This window comes from Patella vulgata, chromosome 9 (genome assembly GCF_932274485.2).
Source record: "Patella vulgata chromosome 9, xgPatVulg1.2, whole genome shotgun sequence".
Classification (NCBI taxonomy): Eukaryota; Metazoa; Mollusca; class Gastropoda; family Patellidae; genus Patella; species Patella vulgata.
In genome coordinates, this window is record NC_065887.2 from 32,876,096 (window position 1) to 32,901,068 (window position 24,973).

A 24,973-nucleotide genomic window follows, 5' to 3' on the forward strand; every position below is an offset into this window, starting at 1 on the left:
CCATAAACCTTCATCCCAGTCATGTACAACTAACTACCGTAGAAGTATAAATTACAATTTTCCATGTGATTAGCTAGAATCCCCAAATTACACAGGCATTCCTCTAGATAGCCATGTGCCGGCCCTCATACTTGCAAAAGTTATACATGTAGCCTAGTTTGTTGTAATAGTAAGTGCAGGGGGACTGCACCACACAAAATTTACACAAAAACAAATAGACGGCAAAACATCATACTCAGGAAAACACAAACATACAGACAATTCAAAAAAAGTGAATGGATCCGGGGGCTAGCCGTAAGCGTCCACTGCGCTGTACAGTCCCGGGTCTGTAGTGACACAGACTTCACTCAAATTTGAAAACAATTAGGAATACAACGGAAGCAATTGTCAAGTCACTCACAGAATTCAACGATGGAAGTCTTCAAATGAATAACGCAACTAGCTTTTTGGGCTGTTTTGGCGTTTAATTTGTATGTTCCTTTAATCAGACAGTAACGTGCATAGGTCTCATTTGGGTTTGGGCCCCAAACTAAATTAATGTGACTGATGATATATATAGTTTAAATTCTCACATTTCTCGCAAGGCCTGTTATTAGGCCCTATGCTTGAGTTTTGGGGACACACAATCAAGTTGTTGATTCCGGGCGTCACCAAACCCCCGCACGCCACAGCACTGTGGTACGCTTCGGATGAAATACAAACTTTCAGTTTCCATATTTGGTTGACGAAAAGTCCCAAAGTAAGCTGAAACTGGCTGGATTATATGAGGCATTTTTTCATATTCGGGCGTTTCATTAGTATCCGGTAATTAAACCTATCATAAATCTTGAACTGTTCCTTTAAATTTAATTTTTACATTGTGGAATTTATTATGTAAGTATAAGCTAATTTCTTCTCGGAGTAATTTTGTATTTATTGTTGTTGAAAATCATTTTGAATTTTATTGTTTTACAGATGACTAGGTTATAAAAATGTGGTTAAAAAAGAGAAAACCAAATTCACAAACGACGATAGAAGTCGGGGAACATGACCAAGATTCTAGAAGTAGTATGAACGTAAGTTTAACATCGCATCTGACCAATAGTAAACAAATACACATGAGTAAAGTAATTGAATTCTACAGAATTGTCTTATTTCCAGTTCAATTACATGCAATTGAAGCAATTTATCAGTCGCCAACAAGCTCTGTCTGAACTAGCCTCTGCGACAACGGGTGCCCAAATATTTGTTTCTCTTAGGGGCAGTTAATATTTGAATGGTCTCACTAGTCCCTACCGAACTGGTATTTTCTTGGTATGGCATTACTATGTTATGTAATAATATTCATTAAGGCAGGGCCGTATTTAGCGGGGGTGCGGGGACATTGCACCCCCAGAAAAATAAGGCGCCCCGAGAAATTGCGCCCCACCCCATCCAAAAAAACAAAAATTATTTGACAATCTTTTAATTATAAAATAATACAGTTGATTTTTGATTATGATCACTCAGTGATGCTCTTAAGGCACTGATCAGTCGATCGGTTTTAAGGGCGCCCACACGCCAATGGGTTTGTTTGCCCTGATCGAAACTTTCTTATATCACATACGTGGAGGCTTTGGCGCCCCACCACTCTGCTGCACCCCCACTTTTAAAATCCTACATACGGCCCTGCATTAAGGCGCATGGAAATAAGAAATTGGTTTCTGGGAATTACTTTTACCGCCTAGGAGTAAGTTCACTGTAATTAGAACACACAGTAGCTATATCACCTGTGCCGATTACGTCATCGTAGTCACATCCGCCCTTTTCATACAAGTTTATTGTCTTCACAGTATGGGTAATTGGTTTTTATATTAGGTTGTTTCCGCGTCACAGGTATCTCTGCGCCGAAAACTGTCACTAGCCCAGTCCTTCTCTCAAAGAGTGGTCACAGAAACTCCTCATCTCGATCCAAGAACATCTGATACCTCCTGGGGGCCATCTGTAGGACAAAGGGCTGATGATAAAACGTTTGAAGATGACGAAGGAGACGAAATTACAGAAGCAGAACTTCAGCGTAAGCGGTACGTTTAAATAAACGTTCTAATATAAACGTGGTCGTATATTGCCTTCACCTATCCGCTCTTCTGTCCTTCGCATTTGTTATTAGAACAAAAGAGTATACAATAATCCATATGACTTTGATATGGGTTGACTGTCTCGTTGAACTGCAGACGCCCGTTGTTAACGAATATCGATGATAACTTCCAACATTATTCCCTTCTCTTATTAAATCGTGTTATCTCTTAGGAGCTTCAATTATCATCTCATCTTTCTTAAATTTAAATAGTCTATCACGTTTCTTTTTAGTTCACTAATTATTAACTGATTGTTTATATAACTTGACTTGTTTAGTTAGCTCATAACTATTTGGACGACTTACCTGTTAATGAGCGTATGTTTAGTTGCTTGGCAAGCTATCTTTTGAAAATTTACTTTTTGCTCAACTTCTATAAACTAAATCTCTTTGATTTAGGTCTGTTTTAAATAATGTTGAATTATCTCGATCTGGCGTGTTATCATGATTACTGGTTAAGCAAGCTCTATACGAATATTCTTTTGCTTATTTATAAAGCTACATTTTATCTAGGGGGGGGGGGGGGTGGATGGCCGAATGGTTAGCACGTGCATGCTGTATTATAAGGTCTGTCAGCATTGAGTCATCTGGCGTGGTTTCTATTCCCCGGTTGTACGTGTCCAACCTCGTGGGTTTTCTCCGGGTCCACCGGTTTCCTCCCACTGCTAAAGACCCCGTACTCTCTCTCTCTCTCATTTCATCTAACTATCCCACACTCGTGGAGTGTTTTGTGATTTGGCCTATAGCGGGCCTGATAACTGACAATTATATTAATCTATAATAATTGAATGTTAAGTGTATAAATCTTGGGTTTTGTTTACAATATTTGGCCGTTTTGTGTTATTGTGTGTTCATATTATGTTTTTATTATCAGAAGTAGAGTTATAGAACGTGAAATGAGAAATGTACGAGCTGAAATGGGCTGTTTTGCACTATTTTGGTTTGACTTTAAGGTGAGATATTTTATTAATATTGAAAGGAAACCCACGACAGAACACCTGATTATTGCTTCTTATTTGCACCTTTCTCTTGTGGCTTGTCATAGAACGTACTCCGTTTATGATTTGGTTGATTCCCAAGGCTTACCCATACCATCACTCTCAATGAAAACATATTAATTGGTCTCAACAATTTGAACAGACTGAGCGTATTTTCGTGATTTCTTGAAAGCAAGTTAGAAAACTAATTATAATAATTCTGTACTTTTGTTTCTGTCTGCTCTGTCATTATTTTGTTGTGCAGTTATCCCGCGTTGTCTATTGGATAAGATATATTATTTTGACCGAAAAAGAACTGAAAAATTATGTCACGTAGACATAAAAAAAATAATAACCACGCGTCATTCTGTAAACGATGGTAAGTAGAATCGTCATTCGTTAAACCCTGAGCCTTTTATTCTTTTTTTTTAAGAATGAGACTTTGAACTTCAAATGTGAAATTGCCTTTTCCTGACTGGAGTATGATGACCCAAAGTTGGTGTGGCTTATAAAATTTATCTATTTTTCGTTTAAACAATACAACATGTTATGGAAAATATATTTTGTGATCCCGTATGTTTTTGATAAATGGTATAGCTACGAAATGATTTTTTCTGATTTTTTTGCAGACATGGTATAGACGCTGGAAACATAAAACATGTGAAAACCCGTTTCTTCGTTCATATATAAAACATATAGAAAGTAAGATATCTATTGATACATTAACACGCACAGGGTCATAGATGAATCAATTCTTAATATACAAAAGTGTATGTTCCACCGATATTTCAGTCGACGGATGCATTTTATAACAAAGGTAGTTCCACAATCGTCTTTAATAGTTATTTTTGCCCACCCCCCCACCCCCCGCAAAAGCCTAATTGGATTGATTAATGCATTAAATTCCATTAAGTATAAAGATACGTTTGTCCGATTTATCCAAAGAATCAAAACTTTGCTCGATCCAGTCTGATCCACTCGATCGATGATTAAGTCGATTAATACCAGTGGGAATTGACTTTAAGTTTGCTTTATACAGTTGACTAAACAATCTCACATGTCTTGGACAAAATGTTGAATGTGAAATAAAAATCGAAATGTAAAATTCTAATCTGATGTGTATGCTACAGTGCAGTCTCAGTTGGGCTTATTTTGAATCGAAAAATAAAATCTTTAATTTGAACTTGTATCTTTCAGGAAATTTTGGTTCTGGAATTGGTGCCATGTTTCTATTTAGTCGCTGGATCATTATGTTAAACGTGCTCCTGATAGTAATGTGGTCGAGTTTTGTTGTGATTCCAATGGCCATTAATTTTAACTACGGTAGTTTGGTCGAGCCTTTTGCCTTCAGGAATATAGTAGATGGAAAAGTAAGTTTGTCCGATATCGAAAAGCAATGGGTTTCGAAAGATGTAATTGTCTCAAACCGTTCCGTTTTATTTTAAGATTTTCCAATTATTTTTCGTCCGAAAATCGAGTATTCCGGATAATCCGCGACTGGAAAAACTGATCGCAAAATGCTCATACATATGTCTGTCATTTAATGATGTAATTACATACCCTCGATGTTTGATTTTGTTGTAGTAAATTTCACATGGTAAATTTCGACATACAGGGTAGTCGCGGTCGCTCAGTGCCTAAGGCGCTTACTCGGGTTCGCTCCCGGTGTTGACCGAGAAATTTCATCGGGATCTGACGATGGGTTTCCCCTGTAACAGTGTTGCAGGACGAGTACCTACCTGACAAGGAACAATGCCTAGTGTATACGGTTGTGTGTACGTAAAAGAAACATTGACATTTGGAATATACAGGTGACCATAATCACCGATGACTATACCTACTATAGTTCGTTTCTAAATATAAATGTCGAAACTAGTGATCTTGATCTAACAGTTCACTGGGTTCTATTTTGTATTTTCCTTAGCTAAAATGTTGCAGGTTGTCTAGCATTTTATTTTTGTATCTACATGTATTTTTAAACAAATTTTTTTCAGGGACCAATATCAAAGTCTTGGGTATTTTATTGTGCCTATGTACCTAGTTTTAAAGCGAATGGTGGATTTTTAACAGATTTTTATTATCATATAGGATTAGCGTATCTCATCACTATACTTCTAACTTTCTTTGGGGGTCTATTTATCATCCTCAGAAAGTAAGTGATGTTATTAAAGTTATGTTATTAATAAATTATATTTCTCGCGAACGGGCAAAATAATCTACTGTGTTCTTAATCATGTCAATACAAATTAAATCTTTGTCTGCGACGTCACTACCGTGGAAGCAGACATAAACTCCAACCAGCCAGTCAACCGTGTTTTTTTTAAATGTTTTGTTTAATTTAATGTTATTTTGGAAGATTTTAATCCCGGGCCAAAAATAGGTAGCTTTTTATATATCAAGAAATTAATTGAAAATAATATTTTAAGAAATTACGGGTGCTTATTGAGATTGTGAGAGGAGGATTTTTGCGAGTCGTTTAATATTCAATCAGATGATATCTCAACACTATTTAAACATCTAAAATTTTCAGAGAATATCATTTGAACTGAATAAAACAGATGACCGTAACTATATTCCTGGCATTTGTGTCGACATATTAATTTTGTCAAAGAGTTGAGTACAAGAAACATATGAGTGATAAAAACATTTTCCGGTCAGGGTTTTTTTTCAAGCCCAAAAAACATATACTATACTACTTGCGTTTTAGGCCAAATACGCCTTCTACTCAAAACCATCAATACACTTTAGATCGATGGGTGGTTGAGGCACATTGTCTCCTTGTGTTTGTTTTGAAGCGAAGTTTTATGTTTGTGTTTCTCTTTTTAAAATTAAGATTTACTTTTTAGCATGGCGATGGCTCAACAACCTAGTCCGTCAGCTTCAGCCAATAGCAGGTATCTTTTTGCCTTCATACTGTGGTCGTCTTGGGATCATTCTATTACTTCAAAAGAAGCGGCTAATAATCTCCGAAAGGGAATTACAAGCGCTTTAAAGGTAACAAAAATCACAAACCGAGACATGAATGTACTCGATTAGAAATACATCTAGGCCTACACATCTAGTAATTTTTGTGTTGTGATCTCGATTGTCGAGAAAATAATATATACTGTAATTTAAAGATTTTTAAACACCGCCCAATATTCTTAGACATAAAATAGTGTGAAAATAAGAGAGACCACACCACCCCTGTAATGCGTTTATATGTATTAAATAAAAACATCACACATCTTTTATTTGTTTTGTATTCCTCTGCTGCTATCCTCATCTGATTTTGATACATGTATTTCTTTTCTAGGATAATATGTATCAATCGAAGGCGGAGAAACAGAAAGTGTTAAAGAAAAAAGAGAAATGTTTGTTAATAATGAGACGTGTTATAGCTTGGGTGATTACACTGTAAGATCTATTATTTTAAATTTGTTGTACTAACTTCGTGTATACCCTGGTGTGCTCTTAAAAGAATCCATGAATTCAACAAGCGTACGATAAGGAGAAACACTTCGGACACGAAGTCGAAAAGTAAAGCATCGTCCTTTTTCATAGTCACACTACAGGACAGTAGTGCCACATAGTCGATTTGACTCGGGAAGGACAATCTTCCTGACCGTAGTGGCTAACAATTCTCATTTATTTTTAAAGTTTGGGTAACTTAATTTATGATGCGCGTTTGTTGTGAAGGCGAACATTGCATGTAATATTATGTCTCCCCTTAGACCACAGTCAAGGCATAGCTTTTAGAAAAAACGTATTTCGTGTTTTGCTGCTTTATATTATCTGTGGTGTATATTTTCAGTATATTAGTTGGTGGCGGATGTGCAGCTATTACATACTTAGTTCTCTTTGTGAATATGGCTACAAGTAATAAAATATATGTTAGCAATATAACAGTAAAATGGGTAGATCTAACTGCTGTAAGTGTTTTTTATTCCCTCAAAAAACGTCATTGAAATAGGCTCCGTCCAGGCCGTCATCCCATTTTCATTGCAGAATATGTTCAAAAAATGTATACAGATCATTGTACAACATCCGAAACATTTGCCAATTATATTTGTGTTTCCATTGAAACGAATTGTCCCGAATCATACTCTAGGTATCATAATTGTGTCTTTTCGGAACTTTGAACATGAACAGACAGTATTTATGTTAAGCTCGAATAAATGATTTATGTTTCTATTAAAAATGATATTCACAACTATGTGGGATAATATCTGTCCCCCATACTTGCGCATCATTTTAAACGGTGTGTCGAGATGGACCGTGACTATGCCAAATGTATCCAAATTCATAATTTTTGGATATTTATAAATACATCAAAACGAACCAAAACTTGATTATTTTAATCAAATATTTGAATGGCATTACTATTAGTAAATAGGTAAGTCATTAATCAATGTGGATTTTGATTTTTTTAGGATACTGATTTTCTACGTACCTATGTATTACCTATAGCTTTTAGTGTGATCAACATGATTGTACCATTCTTTATAACTAGGGTAAGACTATTTAATCTTCATGGTTTTGTTTTGTTTTTGACTCTTTGTATCAAGTGACCTGATCAGATTAAAATATCTATGCGAAACATCAGACAAGAAAGAAACTATACCTCGCAACTGACGTTTTTTTTTAAACTATGCCTAAAGGTTTCAGTCTCAGATTACAGAGTGTTTCTAGTATAATGACGTTTCTTAACAGGATAATGTCGGGTTGTGCCGTTTTCGTGTCAGTGTGTGAGATTGGTGGGTGTTTTTGCTGGGCTTACTCAGCCACAATTTGAATCACTTAATAAACAGTCTGTGCTGGGTTCACGTTAGAGTTAGAGCCGTTTGGCAGGGTTTTTGGTTTGTTTTTTTTTTGCTGGGTTCACTTAGCTACAATTTGAATCACTTGGAATAGTCTGTGCTGGTCTCACGTCCAGCAGATTGTGTGTGAGACTGGTGGTAGGGTTTTTTTGTTTGTTTTTTTTTCTTGCTGGGTACACTTAGCTACAATTTGAATCCCCTAGATAGTTTGTGCTGGGTTCACATCACTGCAGTTTGTGTGTGAGATTAGTGTTTTTTTGTGCTGGGGTCACTTAGCTACAGTTTGTGTACTTTGTAACTGGTGTTTTTCTGAGCTGGGGTTCATTTATATCTACAACTTGAATCATTCAGATTGTTTGGATTTTAATTTTAAGAAACTGTACATTTAAATGATGGGATTACCCGTGCAACCTTCTTATACGGATTGTTAATGTAGCATCGTTTATTACAATGTAACCGTGGAAAGCAGATTTATTTTCAATTTTGAGACACAGAAAGTTTCACTCAAAATTAAATCGAAAGGTAGACCCTATACCGGTATTCAATATGGAAGAACACTTTCGTATCTTAACATTTAAATAGGCTTTGGGGACTTTAATCTCCTGTCAAATTTGAACTTTTAACGCTTGAAGACTCGATAGAGGATAAAGTTGTCAATGACATTTTTAAAATATTAGTGACATTCTTTATTTGGTTGTAGGGCGGAATTTCTTTTCGAAATTCAGAATTTTTGATTGCAAATTACAGCCCCAACCCCACGCGGATTGGCTACGTACCAATTCACGAAATCTTGTGAACGCGATACAGTACATAGTTTTCAACCTAATTTGTAAAACTTGGTGAGACTGTAAATTGGGACAAGAACCTTATTGAATTTGGAAATATTTGGATCTTAAAATCTCGAACTCGTTTCACGGAGTTATCTTTCTGTTCACACTTTTACTTTTAAAGCTTGAGAAAATATCCCGGCGGATTGGATTAAAACTTAATCTGTGGGGTCTGTTGACAATAATTTAAAGCTACCATTGATGACATTGGTGGTCTAACAATTCCCCCATCTATATTTTCAGATTCCAAAAATAGAACAGTATAAAACAGGCCAATCAGAGTTAAATGTCACTATAGGAAGAATATTTTTATTACGAATGGCCAATCTGTTTGCCCTTATAATGTCTTTGTATAGTATGACATCAACATCATCTTCCGTGAGTATTTAGTTGACGTTAGTATTAATCATGTACAGTTTTTGGAATTTCCAAATTTAGCCACTGGCGTTCTAGACACGTATGTACGGGAATATTAATATCTCCAAACATTGAGATGTTTGGAGGTGTTGTTTTTTGAAGAGACATCTTGTACTGATATCTGTTTTTTTTTTTTATAAATATAGGCCTTTGTTGTACCCCACTCTTCTTGACCCAGGTCTGACAGACTCTGGTCAACACAATATTTCAGTCATTTTGAGACGGATATATGGTAATTTTCATCTCAGTGGTTGCAGACGGGGGAGGGGGTGTATTGACCACTCATTATCGAATTACTGTTGCCAATTGCATGCCAATGTGTTCACGGTGAAACCTCGGATTTCGTCCCATTCCAACGACCAGACAAGTTTTCTGTGACTAGACTAGCTGTGCATGATTAGTTAAAACTTGATTTTATTTGATTCTCTTCGCCAATCAGGTAGCCATTTTTTGGCGAAATGGCTACCTATGGTGATCAAATCGTTATTTTGAATTCGATGGGAAGTTCAGGAAAACGACGAAGATTGAATCAAGTGCATCGGACCCATGCTTGTATAATAAGCAGGTTTAACTTTGGCATGGGAGATAACTCTTCCATTACCTATTGTCTCCCCTTAGACCACATACTCCAAATATTGTACAAATATACTATTCATTAAAATTTTAAATCTCTATTCTTTCTATGATCAACGTGCATAAAACTGTAGATATTTCAACGAGTTTACTTTTATCTTTTGCTCCAAAGAGTTTGACTGACACTGGATTGTGTACAGGAACTGTTATAGGCCAAGAAATATATAAACTGGTTGTCATGGATACTATAATACACGTAAGTAAATGAATCTATTTTCATGGTTAGTAGAGAACCTAACAGATGCTTCCGTGTTGTCTCTCAGTGACCCTGTCTAAAAATACTTTCCAATTCCGACCATGTAAAACCAAAATAAAATATGTCGTCTGCAGTTAGCTTAATTATCTACCGTAATGGATTGGTGTGGAAAATACGATCCGCAACACATATGGCTGGATTAGAAGCACCAACAAAGACAATTTATGTCACGTAATATCAATAACTAGCAAGTTATACATAAAATACCAATAAGAAATTTGCATTTTCGAAAATGACAATAACCATAACACAATAATAATACTGTAAACATTTTGGTAAATAAATAAACTTTATTGTAGACTGTTACATCATGTTATATCGAATTAATTAATCATGCATGATCAAAGGCGGTAATCGAAATTTGAATTGATTAGCAAACATGTATCAAAACTACTACACACTGCTAACCAAATGTCGATTGTGTTCCCTGTTTGTAAGATTTTTCTAACAGCCAAGCAAAACTGTCTTGGTCTAGCTGGGTAAAACTTTACCAACAGATGTGCAACTTTGGATCCCTATGTTTACTGTTATATTAAGAATATTGCATTTTGATATTACTTACATCCCACTTCTACTCGTTGCCACTGGAAACCTTTGATAAAACTGTCCTGTTTATTTGCAATACATGCATAGAAGTATCAGAAATGTACAGAAAGAGTACTGTTCATTTTTGATACACGGATACTTATATACCGTTTTAGATACCTATCAAGCAATAAGTAGCGGACGTTTAGTCCGACCCAGATCGCAATTGATAACGATGGCTCTATACCATGTACATGAAACAACTAGTCAAAATAATAGTAACAAAACAAAATGGGGGGAACTACATGGCAGTTCAAAAACATATACAATGACATTAAATTAACATAACAACATATTACAAAAATCAATTATTATACATATCAATTGGCATCTATTTCATAATTTGGTTTGATTTATATTAATATGCAAAATATATAAATTACAATATTGAACAACTATTTTAATTAATTGTGATGATAGAAGGCGCAGTTTTCTTGCTGGACACTACACAGGCATTGAAAATAAGCAGGATGAAAAAACGCCTAGAAAGTCATAAACTTTATTACAAATAAATTTCAACGAAAGAACCATCCGCCGATCCATACTTTCACCAGGAATGACCCACGTTTCGCATTTCCTTTACACTACATTTAATAATATCGCAGTCCTCTACGCCATAGACAAGTTGTTTTGACGATGTGGTCTAAACAAACACATGATTGTTTTACGCTCAGAGTATCATAGCAAGACACACGTGTAAATACTACTCAGGTCGTTTCACCACTGCGAAATCATTCTACCATGAAATGTAACGTGAGGCTCAGAAGCAGAAAGTATTTGTCACTTTTCGGTTGAAACGACTCAATAATAAATACTATTTTTCACATTTTGCTTCACAATACTCGATAGAAATGTGATGTAAGTAACTTATTAGCACCTTTCCTCGGTGTATCGGTGAATATCAGGACAGTTTTGGTCGGGAGCCGCCTCGGCTGCGCCCCTCGACCAAAACTGTCCTGATATTCACCGATACACCTCCGAAAGTGTGCTAATAACTACTACATATACCAGTATATTCACTGTGTCTAGTAAATACAAGTACTTGGTTATGTATAATAATACTAGTATTTGATTGTCTATATATAGGACTTGGACTTGTATTCTTGCTTGTTTTGTTTTTTTAAATCATCATGGTTTATTTTCACCAGACTTGATGTTGACAAGATAGTTACTGGTTTCTGTTAGGTTTGATATTCGTTCTCTTCTCTTGGTTTCAAAACTGCGTCTTAGTTGGAATTTGCGGGGTGGTATATACTTGCTTGCCATTCCTCACTAATTCACACTGCTTTCCTTGTAATTCTTAAAAATAAAGTTATGCTTTATGATTGTGGTGAACATAACATCATACAATTATATTGAGGGAGATGTATTTTAGTGAATAAAAATGGCGAATACCATTTGTAGTAACTGTTGAATGGCCCGAAGATACAATTCAACTTTAGCGATTTAGAATTTCTGGATATATATTATGGATGTTTAGTACTGTATAGATGATGTAATATTAACCCTGAAAGGCAAAAGTATCCCATACTTTTATATAGCCAACTTGCTAGCAACCCATTATTAAGAAAAAAATTATTAAGCTAGTTGAACCAGATGTTCAGCGAATATACAGTAATTGTACGAAAAGTGTAATGCAATAATTATTCCTGGAATACCAATGCTAACATAGAATTGAAAACATCTGGGGTAGGGATTTATTCACAGGAGAACAGTACTTACCGTATATAACGATTTAATCTATTTTTGTTTAGTGTGAAGTTAGCTTTAGTCTTTGCGCCTATCTTCCAGTCCTCGCTCCATATCTAAATATCGTTCACTTTCTTGAAGCAATGGTGTAACCGCTTCTAAACTCTCAGAAGTATCAGGAATATAACCTGGCAAGAAGAACTCTTGAGACATGACAGGGACAGTTCTTTGACCTACAGTGGCTCGCGGTCGCCAAGGTCTTGCTTCACACCCAACAGTTCTAGCAAGCTTGTTCTTTCTAGCTCGGGGATGTTGGATGGCCGAATGGTTAGCACGTGCGTGCTGTATCATACGGCCTGTCATTGAGTCAACTGGCGTGATTTCGAATCCCCGGTTGTACGTGACAAGGAGTAAGGTCGCCTGTCCAACCTCGTGGGTTTTCTCCGGGTCCTCCGGTTTCCTCCCACTGCTAAAGACCCCTACGCGCAAGCAAATTATTGGAATAATTGAAATGACCTAGTTTGTGTCGTTAATGGCCCGCCTGGATACGGGATTTGTGAGGAATTGTGACAACAAAATATGATGACTCTGGTTAATACAATGTTGGTTTGTGGAAGACTTGGGTCCTCTTTGTAGTTGATTGCTAGGGTTCTCGTTTGACAATCGATTGGGGGATTTCTTGGGACATCAAAATCTTCTTCATCCCCATCAGTGGATTGACTTTCGATATCAATCTCCACGGATTTCAAACTATTCCTGGAAATAGAACGGGAACTTCCAATATTAAAGCTATTTGTTGATGTTTGGGGACTAGTTCCAAACGCTTCCACGTGTACAGCACTCTGATTTACTTGTTGCAAACGTAAAACATTCACCGATTTCTTTGAAAAAGTGCTGCATTTCAGAGCATTTGGCAGAGTAAATGTGTCCCCACCCCAACCCCCATAGCTGGGTTCGCATTGAATTTAGCCTAAAAGTATAAATTTTTATAAAAATTGATTTTAAAATCAAAATGAAAAACTGAATTTTATTTTTGAGAAAAAAAGAAAAACCTTTGCACGGAAGCTGAAATACTAACTATTTTATTTTTAATTATTGGGGACGAATTATATAACGACATTTTCGAGAATATTGGAAACCCAGTATGGTAACCAGATTTTCCATGTTTGATCATTTCATTTTACTGAGTAATTATTTTGTTGTTCTTGTATTTTTAAAATTTGCTTTGGATCGCATTTAGTAATTGGAACATAATCAAATAATGCACTTTTTATGGAATACCAATTACATGTACTATGGTTTATTTTACTGTGACTTGTGAAATCTTGTTGAAATGTCCCAGTAAAATAAACCATAGTAATTGTTATTCCATAAAAAGTGTGTTATTTGATTATTTTTAAAATTTTAGACACTGGTCAAGTTAATTATATCATTTGGAATGTATTACTGGAAGAAAGTAAAGACAGAATTCGACATTCCATCCGCCGTATTGGTACTCATCTACAGACAGGCTTTAATATGGGTAAAACATATTGTGTTGTTTTTGTTCTGGTTATGGCATTAAATATCTTATTCTAAGGGGAAAAATGAAAACAGGTTTCATAGGCGCATCAAAACATCTGTGGGTGGTAACGTTTAAAAAGTAGGAATCGTCGATGATAAAGTAGACTCTGAGATAACTTGAATTGATATATTTTGAGTTGACGCTTACGCTAGGTTCCCACTATCACGATTCGTGCTACGATTGAAATCGTGGTTTTAATCGTGGAGTTATCGCGGTGATCTTATCAGGTCTTATAATATATTGAGGTCAGTCGTAGCAATCGTGTTCATCTTATCGAAACGTATCTGCACGAAGCAGATCGTGGACAGTCCCAATCTGATTAAAATTTCGTTTTACTTGTCTCCACAACACTAGGATCTGGAAGAGTTGTTATATAACAGGCGTTCTAGTTGATGTGAGAAATTAGCCAATGAAACGGTCTGTTACGGCGCGTTCTTTTGACGCGATAGGGTCAAAAGCCGCTCGTATGACCCCCAGACGCGACCTCCCAGTACAACTGGTCAGATTTAGGTGTATTAACGATAACTCCATTTAACTATAAGTAGTGACGGGTGTCATGCACAAAACAGGATATGCTTTCTCTGTCTAGAAACCTTGTATCAGTTTTCATCCATTTTATGAGTTTATGGAACTTACAATTATTGGCTGTACTGATTGATTTGAACAGCGGAAATTGTGACTATGAAGCAGGGTATGTTTACTCTATCAAGAACACCTGATATCAGTCTTCATGTACTTGAGGCTGCTATTGTCGTTGTATTTTTAGTGGTAATCAGTTATGTATTTGTTTTTCAGATAGGAACTATGGTGTGTCCTGTACTACCAATAGTGGGGCTTTTCTCAGCTCTCATATTTTTCTTTCTAACTTACGGTATCGTGCGTCATACATGTAAACCACCCATAAAAAGATGGCGACAGAGTAGACGAACATTTTTCTTTATGAGTTTTTTGCTGTTATCGTTACTGTGTGTTATTATTCCCGTCTCTATCATTATAGGAAGGTAAGTTTAGCGGTACTCGTTTCGAAAGCAAAGAAATATAATTTAACGTCTCGTCAATGCCATGCTTTTTTTATATTTTCAGACTACAATATCACCTGTTTCGAATGGTTAGGTCATTATTTAAGGAAGAGAATTTTGCGTCTAATTCTAACTGACAAGTGGTTCTTTTTCGTGCAAGTTAATGTGTACATCCAATCATTGATCCTTTAAAACACACTGCCCCCCTCCCCATTTCAGGGCTTCTGATGGACCATGACAATGATATATTTCCTTTTCAATTTGATAAATGTCTGTCTGGGTTGTTTTAATGTTAAGGAAAATTGATTTATTACTTTGATTTCAGTACCAAAGTAAACCTAGGCACCACAAGTAATACTAATGTTTTATTGGGACCATTTCGATCCAGTGTTCAACCTACTTCGGCATATTCTTTATTTGCTAACAGTCTATCTGTTTATTGGTTGAGAGATTTTCTACTATGGATGATATCAAATACAGTTGTTTTACCTGTTTTCCTTATACTAGTGTAAGTTTTGTCTAATGATACATGTAGATGCAGTGGCGCATCTACGATTTTGGACCGTAGGGGGGGGGGGGGGCTTTCTATTGCGTCCTATAGGGCTTTGAATTTCATGCTATAAATATTATATCGATTATATATAAATGTTGTGTCGGGCGGAGCGAGGCGTTAGAATTCTTGCAAATATTTCAGTTTTTAATTACATCTTGTAAATCCAACAAATTAAGTGCGTAAATACATGTATCTCAACTTTTCACGAGGGAATTATGGGCTGTCATTTCAACATTACTTGTAAGCAAGGTGTATGAAATTAAAAATTACCACCACACTTTGTAGGACCGGGAATAAATGACTATTGTACAGTTAAATTTATTTACTATGCACGAAGAGAATTTTTTCCGGACAGTGGGATTTCAGATTACTCTTGATTTATTACATGACGTGTCCGAGGTCATTTATAAAAACAGTCCAGGGAATCTTCAGATAAGAGTTTTTGAGACCATTTCAAACCCGCTGGAACTGTTTCACACAACCATTTTATTCGCGGGTTTATTGCCGTATAGCCTCTCTATATTTCAAGAATCTTTAAGATTTATCACTTGCTGTGATAGCACAATGATATACCCTACTGGAATTAATTTCCAATGTCTCGTGGTGGGAATTACGTAGCGGACAAACTTAACCTTAAATATAATATACAGTTAAAAATTTGATTTCTGAATAGCAGGCAATTAAAATCTTTGATTTTGAAATGAGAACAATATTTACCATAAGATGCTTTTTTCATTAAACAGATCTGTGTTGGGATATCAGAAAATGAGATTAACTGGAGTAGAGAATTATAGTTTAATTTTACAAGCTGAATTACAACAGGTAAGTGATCGGTGTCTTAACGTAATTAGAATAGCTGCGTTTTCATTGGCTATTTACAATAAATATGATAAAACTTGATTCTTGTAAAATAACAAATACGGGACGGTGTAGTAATATGGATGAGGGATTTGTGCTAAAGAACACATATGTATATTAATATTATGGCCTTAATTAATTATTCTCCATTGTTAGTATATTAGCTATGGTATGAGTTTAGTTAGGACGCAAATAAAATTGTTTATGAAATATTGCGAGAATAACAGGAAAAGGGGTCTAAGTTCAAGGATAGATTCTATGTCTAAAAGCACGTGATAGCAGTGGCGGCGCCAGGGGGGGGGGGGGGGCGCAAGGGGGGGCATTTGCCCCCCCCCCCCCCATTAATCTGGTCTTCCCTCTGTTTGCCCCCCCCCCCAATAATTTTAGAAAATGAAAAAAAGTATTTGTGATACGTTTCGGTAATCAATACCTTCTACGGTGAATAAATCCCACATCCCCACTCAGTCATAAACTTGCATGTTGTAGAGCATTTCCGACAGTCTATTTTTCAAAATTTTCTAGGCGAGGACCCCAATAGACTCCCTACTTTGGCGTTCACAAGGGGAATTCGTGAGGTTCGCAAGTCAGTTTGTTTCACATTTTGTTCTCTAGTCGGATAAACTAGTGATCAGGCGACGGACGGTATCTGGTAAGATCTATTTATCTCGACGATCGGTGCCTGGGAATACTGTAAGACAGCATTTCCGGCAGTCTATTTTTCAAAACTTTCTGGGGGAAGACTCCCTACTTTGACGCTCGTGAGTGGGCTTCGTCGTGATTCGCAAGTCCGTTCGTTTGACACTTTACCTCATCGATCAGTGCCTGAAATACTGCCAGGCTGCATTTCTGGCAACCTGTTTTTCAAAATTTTCTGGGGGAGGCCCTAGTTGAAGCTCGTGCCTTTGCCCCCTTAACCTTGGACTTTGCCCCAGCTTTGCCCCTCCAATCACCGACGGCTGGCACCGCCACTGCGTGATAGGAAAGTTACCATTCCATGTTTAGCATGAGTGGCCAATCAAATGATTAATTACATCATAATTAGCCAATAGAATAATTAATTACTGAGAATATATAATTAATATGATGTAGGAATTTCCATCAGCAGACTTGCTGAGTCTGCATGGGAGCGGGTCGAAGGGAATGACTTTAGTATAGTGCTTGTAACTATACGTAACCTATATGTAGCAGTGCTTAATATAAAAGGTTGAACCGAAATGTGTTATTTGTTGTTCCTGTTGATGATATCATTTAAGATGCAGTATATTCAATCACAACGTGAAGTTGTCATTAATGTGGGATGTCAGAGTGGTATTTAAAGATACGTCCTAACCAGTTAAGGTATTACATATGCGACCAGAAACAATACTAGACGATCAAGGGCTGTTCCAAAATATGTAGTAAGAAACGATGCATGGGGTTATACGCCGGATATGGCGGCCGGATGTGGCGACCGGTTTAGCGTCTTCCGCTCTCCACGTCTGACTGACGACCCATGGTGCTACAACGGTGGTGAATTCAGGATTTCCAAAAGGTGGCAGCGGGCAAAAATTAAAGATAAATTGACGTTAAAGAAGGTATGAGGCACCAAACAACACTAAAACCGTGCCTGGTGAAACAAGTTTAACTGCTCAATGTCTGTTTTGAGCGCAGTGTGCCACTTCAAATCGTGTGTCAGCTCTTGTTTTGACTATATTCGTATTATTTTCAGGAAAGGGAAGACAACAAAAAATTGGTGAAAAAAATCCAAGAGTCAATGCTGTAAAATATGTAATTTGCCCGAGTTAGAACATAGCAGGATTTTAAAGATGTGTTTCTTGATAATCTGGAATAATTTAGAGATGGCGAGAGGAAATATGGATCCCACGTAAGATAATCCAACTGATAAAAGACTTTGACATTCAATGTTTTATGGATTAGAAATTCGTCTTTGTTGATCAGTTTTAAGGCATGGGAAGTCGACTCAACTAAAAAATGAAATGTAGCACTGATAGAGGCAGGTGAACAGGACATGTACAGTTCCTTACTGTTCAAAAAGATCAATGTATTTCATTGGGGGATTTATTATAGTATGTTGTTCCATGGGCAAGGTAGATAAATACCCACTTAACAATACAAATCAACATATGAAACTTGTTTAATAGACAATTTAATTATTTTACTCAAATCGGAGAGTTCGTGTCATTCTAAAACATATATAAACTACATCATGGATCATTAACTAGGTCAGCATTATGTAATTATGTTTAAATGACATTCTATGTTGTTTATGTTTGTTAAATTTATATACATGTATATATATATATATTGTCCTTACCTTGAATTTGACATAATTTGTGTTATAACTTCTTAAGCGGAAGTAAATTATTGTGACTGTATTGTTATACAATAGTTAGTGTGTTTATTTGGTAGCTAAAATAATAACTATACATTTTGTAATCAAATACTAATGAGACATGCCTCGAGAAATCCTCAGTGGAATTGGGTCTAATCAAACAAAACAGGGCTCCGAAGGTGCAAACATTTTAAAGACAATCCAATGATAAATATTTGGTTCCTTAGGAAGCTTTTCAAGGTGCACCAAAGGCGTGAAATATAAGTTGTAAATGGTAACTAGAATTTAAGCTCAACAGCAAAATGTTTTCGGGGCCTACGGTCACCGGCACCGAAAGGAATCTTCCACTGATAGTTAGAAATAGGAGTGAAAATAATTTTAACCGGATGCTGATTGATTGTAAACTAATTAATATCTGGTTCACTAGGAAACTTTGTAAGGAGTACAGAACACGTTTAACGTTCTACTGTTCTGCTCAGACTGGGCTATGGAGGACATTTGGCCCGGACAGCGGCACTACGGCCTACTATTATCTCGAATTCCAACTGTAAAGGGGTCTTTTACGTACAGACCAATGTGTACACGGGACCTTGGTTTTCCGTCCCATCAGAACGACTATACAATGTCCCCCGTCCTGCACCACTGACAAGGGGAAACCACGCCGGAAAATCCCCTATGAACTTTCTCGGCCAACGCAGTGATCGAACACGTCATAATCACTGAGATACCGCGGTCCCCAGGTATAGGGGTAATTGGCACTAAAATCTGTCGTTAGTAGTTGTAAGTGTACATTCAAGCTAACCGAAAATTTTATTTTGGAAATTAAATTTATTTTGTAGGTTATTTTTATATGTCTACATTTAAGTTTGGACATATTATGTTGTCGCCCCTGTCCATCGATCTATTAACAAGTGTCTCCTTAACGCGATACCGGCTACAGTTTTTAACGGATTTTTTTTTTTGCAGATATGGTGTGAAGTATTGGGACTGTAAGGGGGTGAACCCTATTGATTTTTTCGAATTTGGTGTTAAGCACTGGGATTGAAGAGAATGAACACTTCATTTTTAGATTTCTAGGACTTTCTATTCCAGAGAAAAAAAACCTCTATATTTCCCAACGACACTAGATTTAAAAACGTTTATGGTAAGCGATTAACAAGGGGTAATGTTTATGTTGCATGTAACATGTTTGGAGACTGATTAAAATACAGTAGTATAAGAGATATTTTTTTAAAAATACAATGTTTAATATTTTGAACAATCAGCTATAGAAAATTGTGTACAGGATGGGTCACTGACCGACTCCTTTAACTCTAATCCAGCTCCTACAAGAACAAAACATTGGTTAGCAGACAACAAAGCACCCACCAAGCAGTTATAAGCTTAGCAACATGCAGGTCGGCGGAGAAAATTTTCTTAAAATAACAAAGGGACATAACTGTTGAAGTTATGATTGAAAAGTACTCACATCCATAGGACGCTTCCTTTTAATGAGTCTAACAACTCATACAAATTCCAGAAAAATGATAATGTTGACTTTCGACGATTTCAATTATAATGCCCAGGGTTATTCCCTTTGTAACAAAATCTTGTTTTAAAACACCATTGGTGTTTAAATTATCAAAATCTCCTAAGGCAATTCTTGGCTTCTTAATTTCATGAACATAAACACTATATAAAGACACTCGAAAGATAACTTTATGATCTTGAGCATCCGCAACTCTGGAAATAATATTGGAAATTGTTGAAAATCGCTAAGCTTCCTATCCGATGAAAATGTGAATTTTGTATTGGTTTAATGATAACTTTATCATCTACATGTAGAGCGTCCACACGAGTTTTTGTATTAAAGTCATAAATGGCCATAACCCTGGCAGGCAAAAATTATCGGAAATAGTTCAAAGTCTATAGTAGTAACTGTGTTACAGTCAATTATACATATGTACTCTCATGCATATTGTATGGACAACTGACACTACTACTAACTATTTACTCCATTTTGCTTATCGTTTTATAATATCGAAAACATAATATCCTTTGAAAACATTTACCTGTGATCAGATTATATAAGTTACAGTAGTTGGTGCCATTATCCAAGACAAGATTCGGAATTTCAGATGTACTGTAACCCTAAAAATACAAAATATATAATCAATTTAATTTGATCTCATAGAGGCAGATCTGAAATGCCCCCCAAAAAATCACGTTTACAGATGGCGTTAGCGGTAGCCTCATGAAGAAAGTTTGAATGAAATGGGGTTTAACGTCCTTCTCCGATTGGGCATACGCAGCGTACTATGGGGGAATTTTTGCCCGGACAGTGGCGCTACGGCCTACTCTTATATCCAATTCCTACTGCCAAGGGTTCTCTTACGTGCACGCCCCTTCTGTCCTACACCACTGACAAATTGAAACCACTCCGGAAAATCCGATAAACTTTCTTGGTCAACGCAGGGAAGAAACTTTTAAAACTTGACGGCCTCAAGCGCGTATTCTTGCTATTCCAGCCCGTGAATACAGCAAATTCAATGCAGTCCAATATAGACTAACTTAGGTGACTGACCTGAATTCTAAACCATCAATGTCGCGGGGTAGGGTGAACGCGCCCTCCCCGATAAAATTTTGAAAATTTGACCTCCGAAAATTTGTTATTTTGCTATTCTAGTTTACTAATGGTTTTGCAACCGAAATCCCACTCTATTCCGGCCTGAATTCCAAACATCCAATCAGACTGTCGGAGCTGCGTTCACAAATAATAATTAATGCCGAAACATTATGTCGCAGTGTGGCTCCAGACAAAATGTTTTAATTCATAGACAGATCAGTACAAATTCCCAGTCGCAGTATTCAATTAAAGAAAGTTACAATTAGTGTTTTATTAGATTTCGGCCACTTTATTTTGCCAACTAGATTATATTTTGCCAAGCAGGGTGTCTCCAGACAAAATGATTTAATTCATAGTCAATTCAGTACAGATTCGCTGCATTCAATAAACAGAAAGATAAAATTAGTGTTTTATTAGACTATTTTGCCAACTAGATCATTTCCCACTTTACCCGTCTGCCCGAAAAGTCAGACTACCCAAAAGTTAATGCCCTTCCCTGCCCCCATACACTCCAACGGGCACTTCCATTCTGCACTGGAACGCTTATAGATAGATGCAGATAACGATAATGAATATTCTTAAACTAAAAAACGTATTTGCTGTCAAGAATATTATGAACTCATCAACCTCCCTAAACATAATAACGACATGCAGTGTGCCTACTTTCTTTCATTCCATCTCCCAATGTGTACCCGCATCCTCAGTTTTTCGTACTATTCGGGCAACTAGATGCTGGCCCTTGCCAGGCTCTCCGCCCTGCACCACGGGCAAGGGGAAACCACACTGGAAAATTTAAAGGAGCATCTGCATTTATAGAAACTATAGAATATTTGGATCCTATAGAAAATTTGACACGATCCCCAAAATTCTGTAGAATTTTTATTTTAAAAACTAATACATTGGTATTCTATAGGAATTTGTGCTGATATAAAATCGAACTAACTTACTTGAATTTGACAGCTATAGCTAACTTGAAAGAAGTTGAAATTCAGATCATCTTTGTGGTGTGTGTTAGGGCTTTCGTGAATGGCGTTAATTTGATACCTGGACTGTGAAACGAGCTGCAAGAACAATTAAAGAATTATTACAATATTCATATAATGATTGTGGGCTGAATTAACCCTTTGAAAGTGTTATTGCAAGCCATTTGTACCCTCTTACCAATGCTTGCCGGACGAATTGCAAGAAGCTGTAGACGCTCGCAAATCGGCGTTGTGAAAATATAAGCGCAAGCCAAAGGGTTCGCATACCTAAGGAAATCTAATCAAGGAATCAAAGGAAACTACACTGGCCAAACGACGGAATGAAAACTGTTTGGAATAAAATATCGGCAAACAATGGCAACAACGTAGGACAAAACCTGCTAATACTTAATTGCAAAACGAAACTACTTATAAAACACACAAAGTCGACCTCCTGGCACAATACATGACTTATGCAGATGGCAGTAGCAACAGTCAACCTGATTGTACCAAGTCAGAATAGCGAGGCATTCAGTAAAAACAAAAAAATAATTAATTAAAATTATAATAATGTCGAAACATGACAGCACTGAAGGTCTACATCACTTTGAAGGGTTATGTCACGCACATTCCACCACAAGAAAAAAAGATTTGTCCAGTAAGTAATAACTATCTAACCATAACCAGTGCCCTATAGCCATGTGCAATACAGACGGGCATACGTCATGAAGTGTACTATGAGGGAAATGCCCGGTCATCGGCGACGGCATATTCTTATTTAGAATTCCAACTGTGACGGGTCCTTTTACATACACGCCAATGTGTACATGGGACCTCATCTTTCCATCCCATCCTACACCTCTGACTTAGTGGAATCACGTCGGAAAAGCACGGTGAATTTTTTCGACAAACAGCAGAACGAACATGTACAACACAGTTAATGTATAACCCTATTTACAAATCCATCACGTACACTGTAAAGACACTTTTCACCTCCATTAGCACAGCCAGATGGTCCATTCCATGCTTTAATCTGGTCTACAATCTTTGTGTGAAAATAATCACAATTTCCATTTGAATTCCTTAAAACAAAGAACAGGTTGTCTGCAAAAAATTTTGTAAGTTTGTAATTTTCACATATTCAAAAGTATTCTACATTCTTAAAGGAGCTAAATCTCTAACCCTATTTTTTTCATAAATTTCGAAATTAATAAATTGCACGTTTATCTTTTTCAAGAGTATCGAGCAATCAAATTGATTATCAACTATACTCTAAGTTTCATCACTCTCTATCAAATAGAATCAAAGTCAAAGAAATTGCTTAGCTTTAGCGGGAAATGTTATATTAATCACTGAACTCGGTCAGGACATTCACCTAATGAACATCAATCAAGTTTGAACCTACCTCAATTAAAAGCAGAGTTGTTATGTTCCAAAGTCTTGACCAATCAAATTGCTTATCGCTCCTTAGCCTTAGCAGAAGATTCTCATCAAACTTAGTCAAGTTGATATAAGTCTTAACTCTGAGTTCCATAGCTCTTACTTAATAATTATAACCAAAGTTATCGTGCCCAAAAGCATCAACCAATCAAATTGCTTATCTCTGCTTATCAAGGCATTCACCTAATGAACGCATACAACAAGTTTGTTTGGACATTCTACCTGAATTAGGACAGTTGTTGTGTTTCAAAGTCTCGACCAATCAAATTGCTTATCGCTCTTATGTTGATTATCGAACTTAGTCAAAGGTAATACACAAAAAAGTAGCTGTTTTTTCCATAAGTATGTGTTTTTGTGTAGCCTATTGCTCTACCCAGTTACTATATGCCTCTTAAAGATTATTAGTCAAAGGATTGCGAGAACTAAAGTTATCGTTTCCCAAAGCATCAACCAATCAAACTCTTCGAACTCCATCAAGGCATTCACCTAATAAACACCAACACCAAGTGTAAACAGTGTTGCTCAATTAGAAGGAGAGTTATTGTGTCCAAAGTCTCGACCAATCAAATTGCTTATTGTTCTGCTTACCCTGAGCAGAAAATGTACATTATCGCACTTAGTCAAGGTATTGATTTATGTCCCAAAGCACCAACCAATTAAATTGCTTATATCTGCTTACCCTTAGCAGAAAATGCTCATATTCGAACTCCATCAAGGCATCGACCTAATAAACACCTACACCAAGTTTGAACATTCTAGTTCAATTAGGAGGAGAGTTGGTGTGTCTCAAAAAATGTGACGGATAGACAGACGGATGGACAGACAGACAACCCCATTTTAATAGTCCCTTGCTTTCTTCGAAAGACGGGGGACAAAAAAAACCGTGTAGAATGGACTAAGCAGGCGTAAAAGACTGCCGTTCAATCTGCACAGTTCACGCATTTCATCAAACATAATTGATTAGATATTACAATAAAAAATTTAAAATGGAATATAAATCACTTTATCAATTAATATTACATTAATATGTGCTTTTAGACCGATTTTAGTCTATTTCAAGGTTCCAAAGAATAGAGCCGGACGCGTTTTAATTTGAAGAAATAAAGTAATTTCTTTTTAAACTGAGGAAATTCATAGCTTTACTTGATGTGAGGCGATTTAGAGATGGGTTATTGAACCAATTATTAATTCCTTAAGTTAAAGTTAAGTCTTCTGTAGGTTGAGGAAGTTTTCCTCCATATTTTTTTTTAAACTGGATATAAGGAAACTGTTTTAGAATTACGGTGAAATTGTAGGATATGTACGGTATCTGGTATACAAATGAAAGCAACCAAACTAAAGTGGCATCAATTTATTGATGAT

At 36.5% G+C, this 24,973-nt stretch overlaps 1 protein-coding gene across 2 annotated transcripts; it reads left to right on the forward strand.

Annotated features, from left to right (window-relative positions):
• The first annotated feature begins 932 nt into the window (after positions 1 to 932).
• Positions 933 to 18,715, forward strand: LOC126832622 (transmembrane channel-like protein 1). 2 transcript variants are annotated; one of them, XM_050563469.2, is made up of 17 exons: positions 933 to 1,055; positions 1,837 to 2,042; positions 2,970 to 3,048; positions 3,702 to 3,774; positions 4,270 to 4,442; positions 5,067 to 5,224; positions 5,919 to 6,066; positions 6,368 to 6,468; positions 6,866 to 6,983; positions 7,485 to 7,565; positions 8,942 to 9,076; positions 9,861 to 9,944; positions 13,687 to 13,800; positions 14,638 to 14,843; positions 15,187 to 15,369; positions 16,158 to 16,236; positions 17,981 to 18,715. In XM_050563469.2, exons 1-17 carry the CDS (start codon positions 972 to 974, stop codon positions 18,032 to 18,034), a joined length of 2,076 nt encoding a protein of 691 aa, XP_050419426.1. In that variant the 5' UTR covers positions 933 to 971; the 3' UTR covers positions 18,035 to 18,715. The 2 variants fall into 2 exon arrangements, with proteins under 2 accessions (XP_050419426.1, XP_050419428.1); XM_050563471.2 differs by having other exon boundaries at positions 964 to 1,055; positions 1,855 to 2,042.
• The last annotated feature ends 6,258 nt before the right edge of the window (positions 18,716 to 24,973 follow it).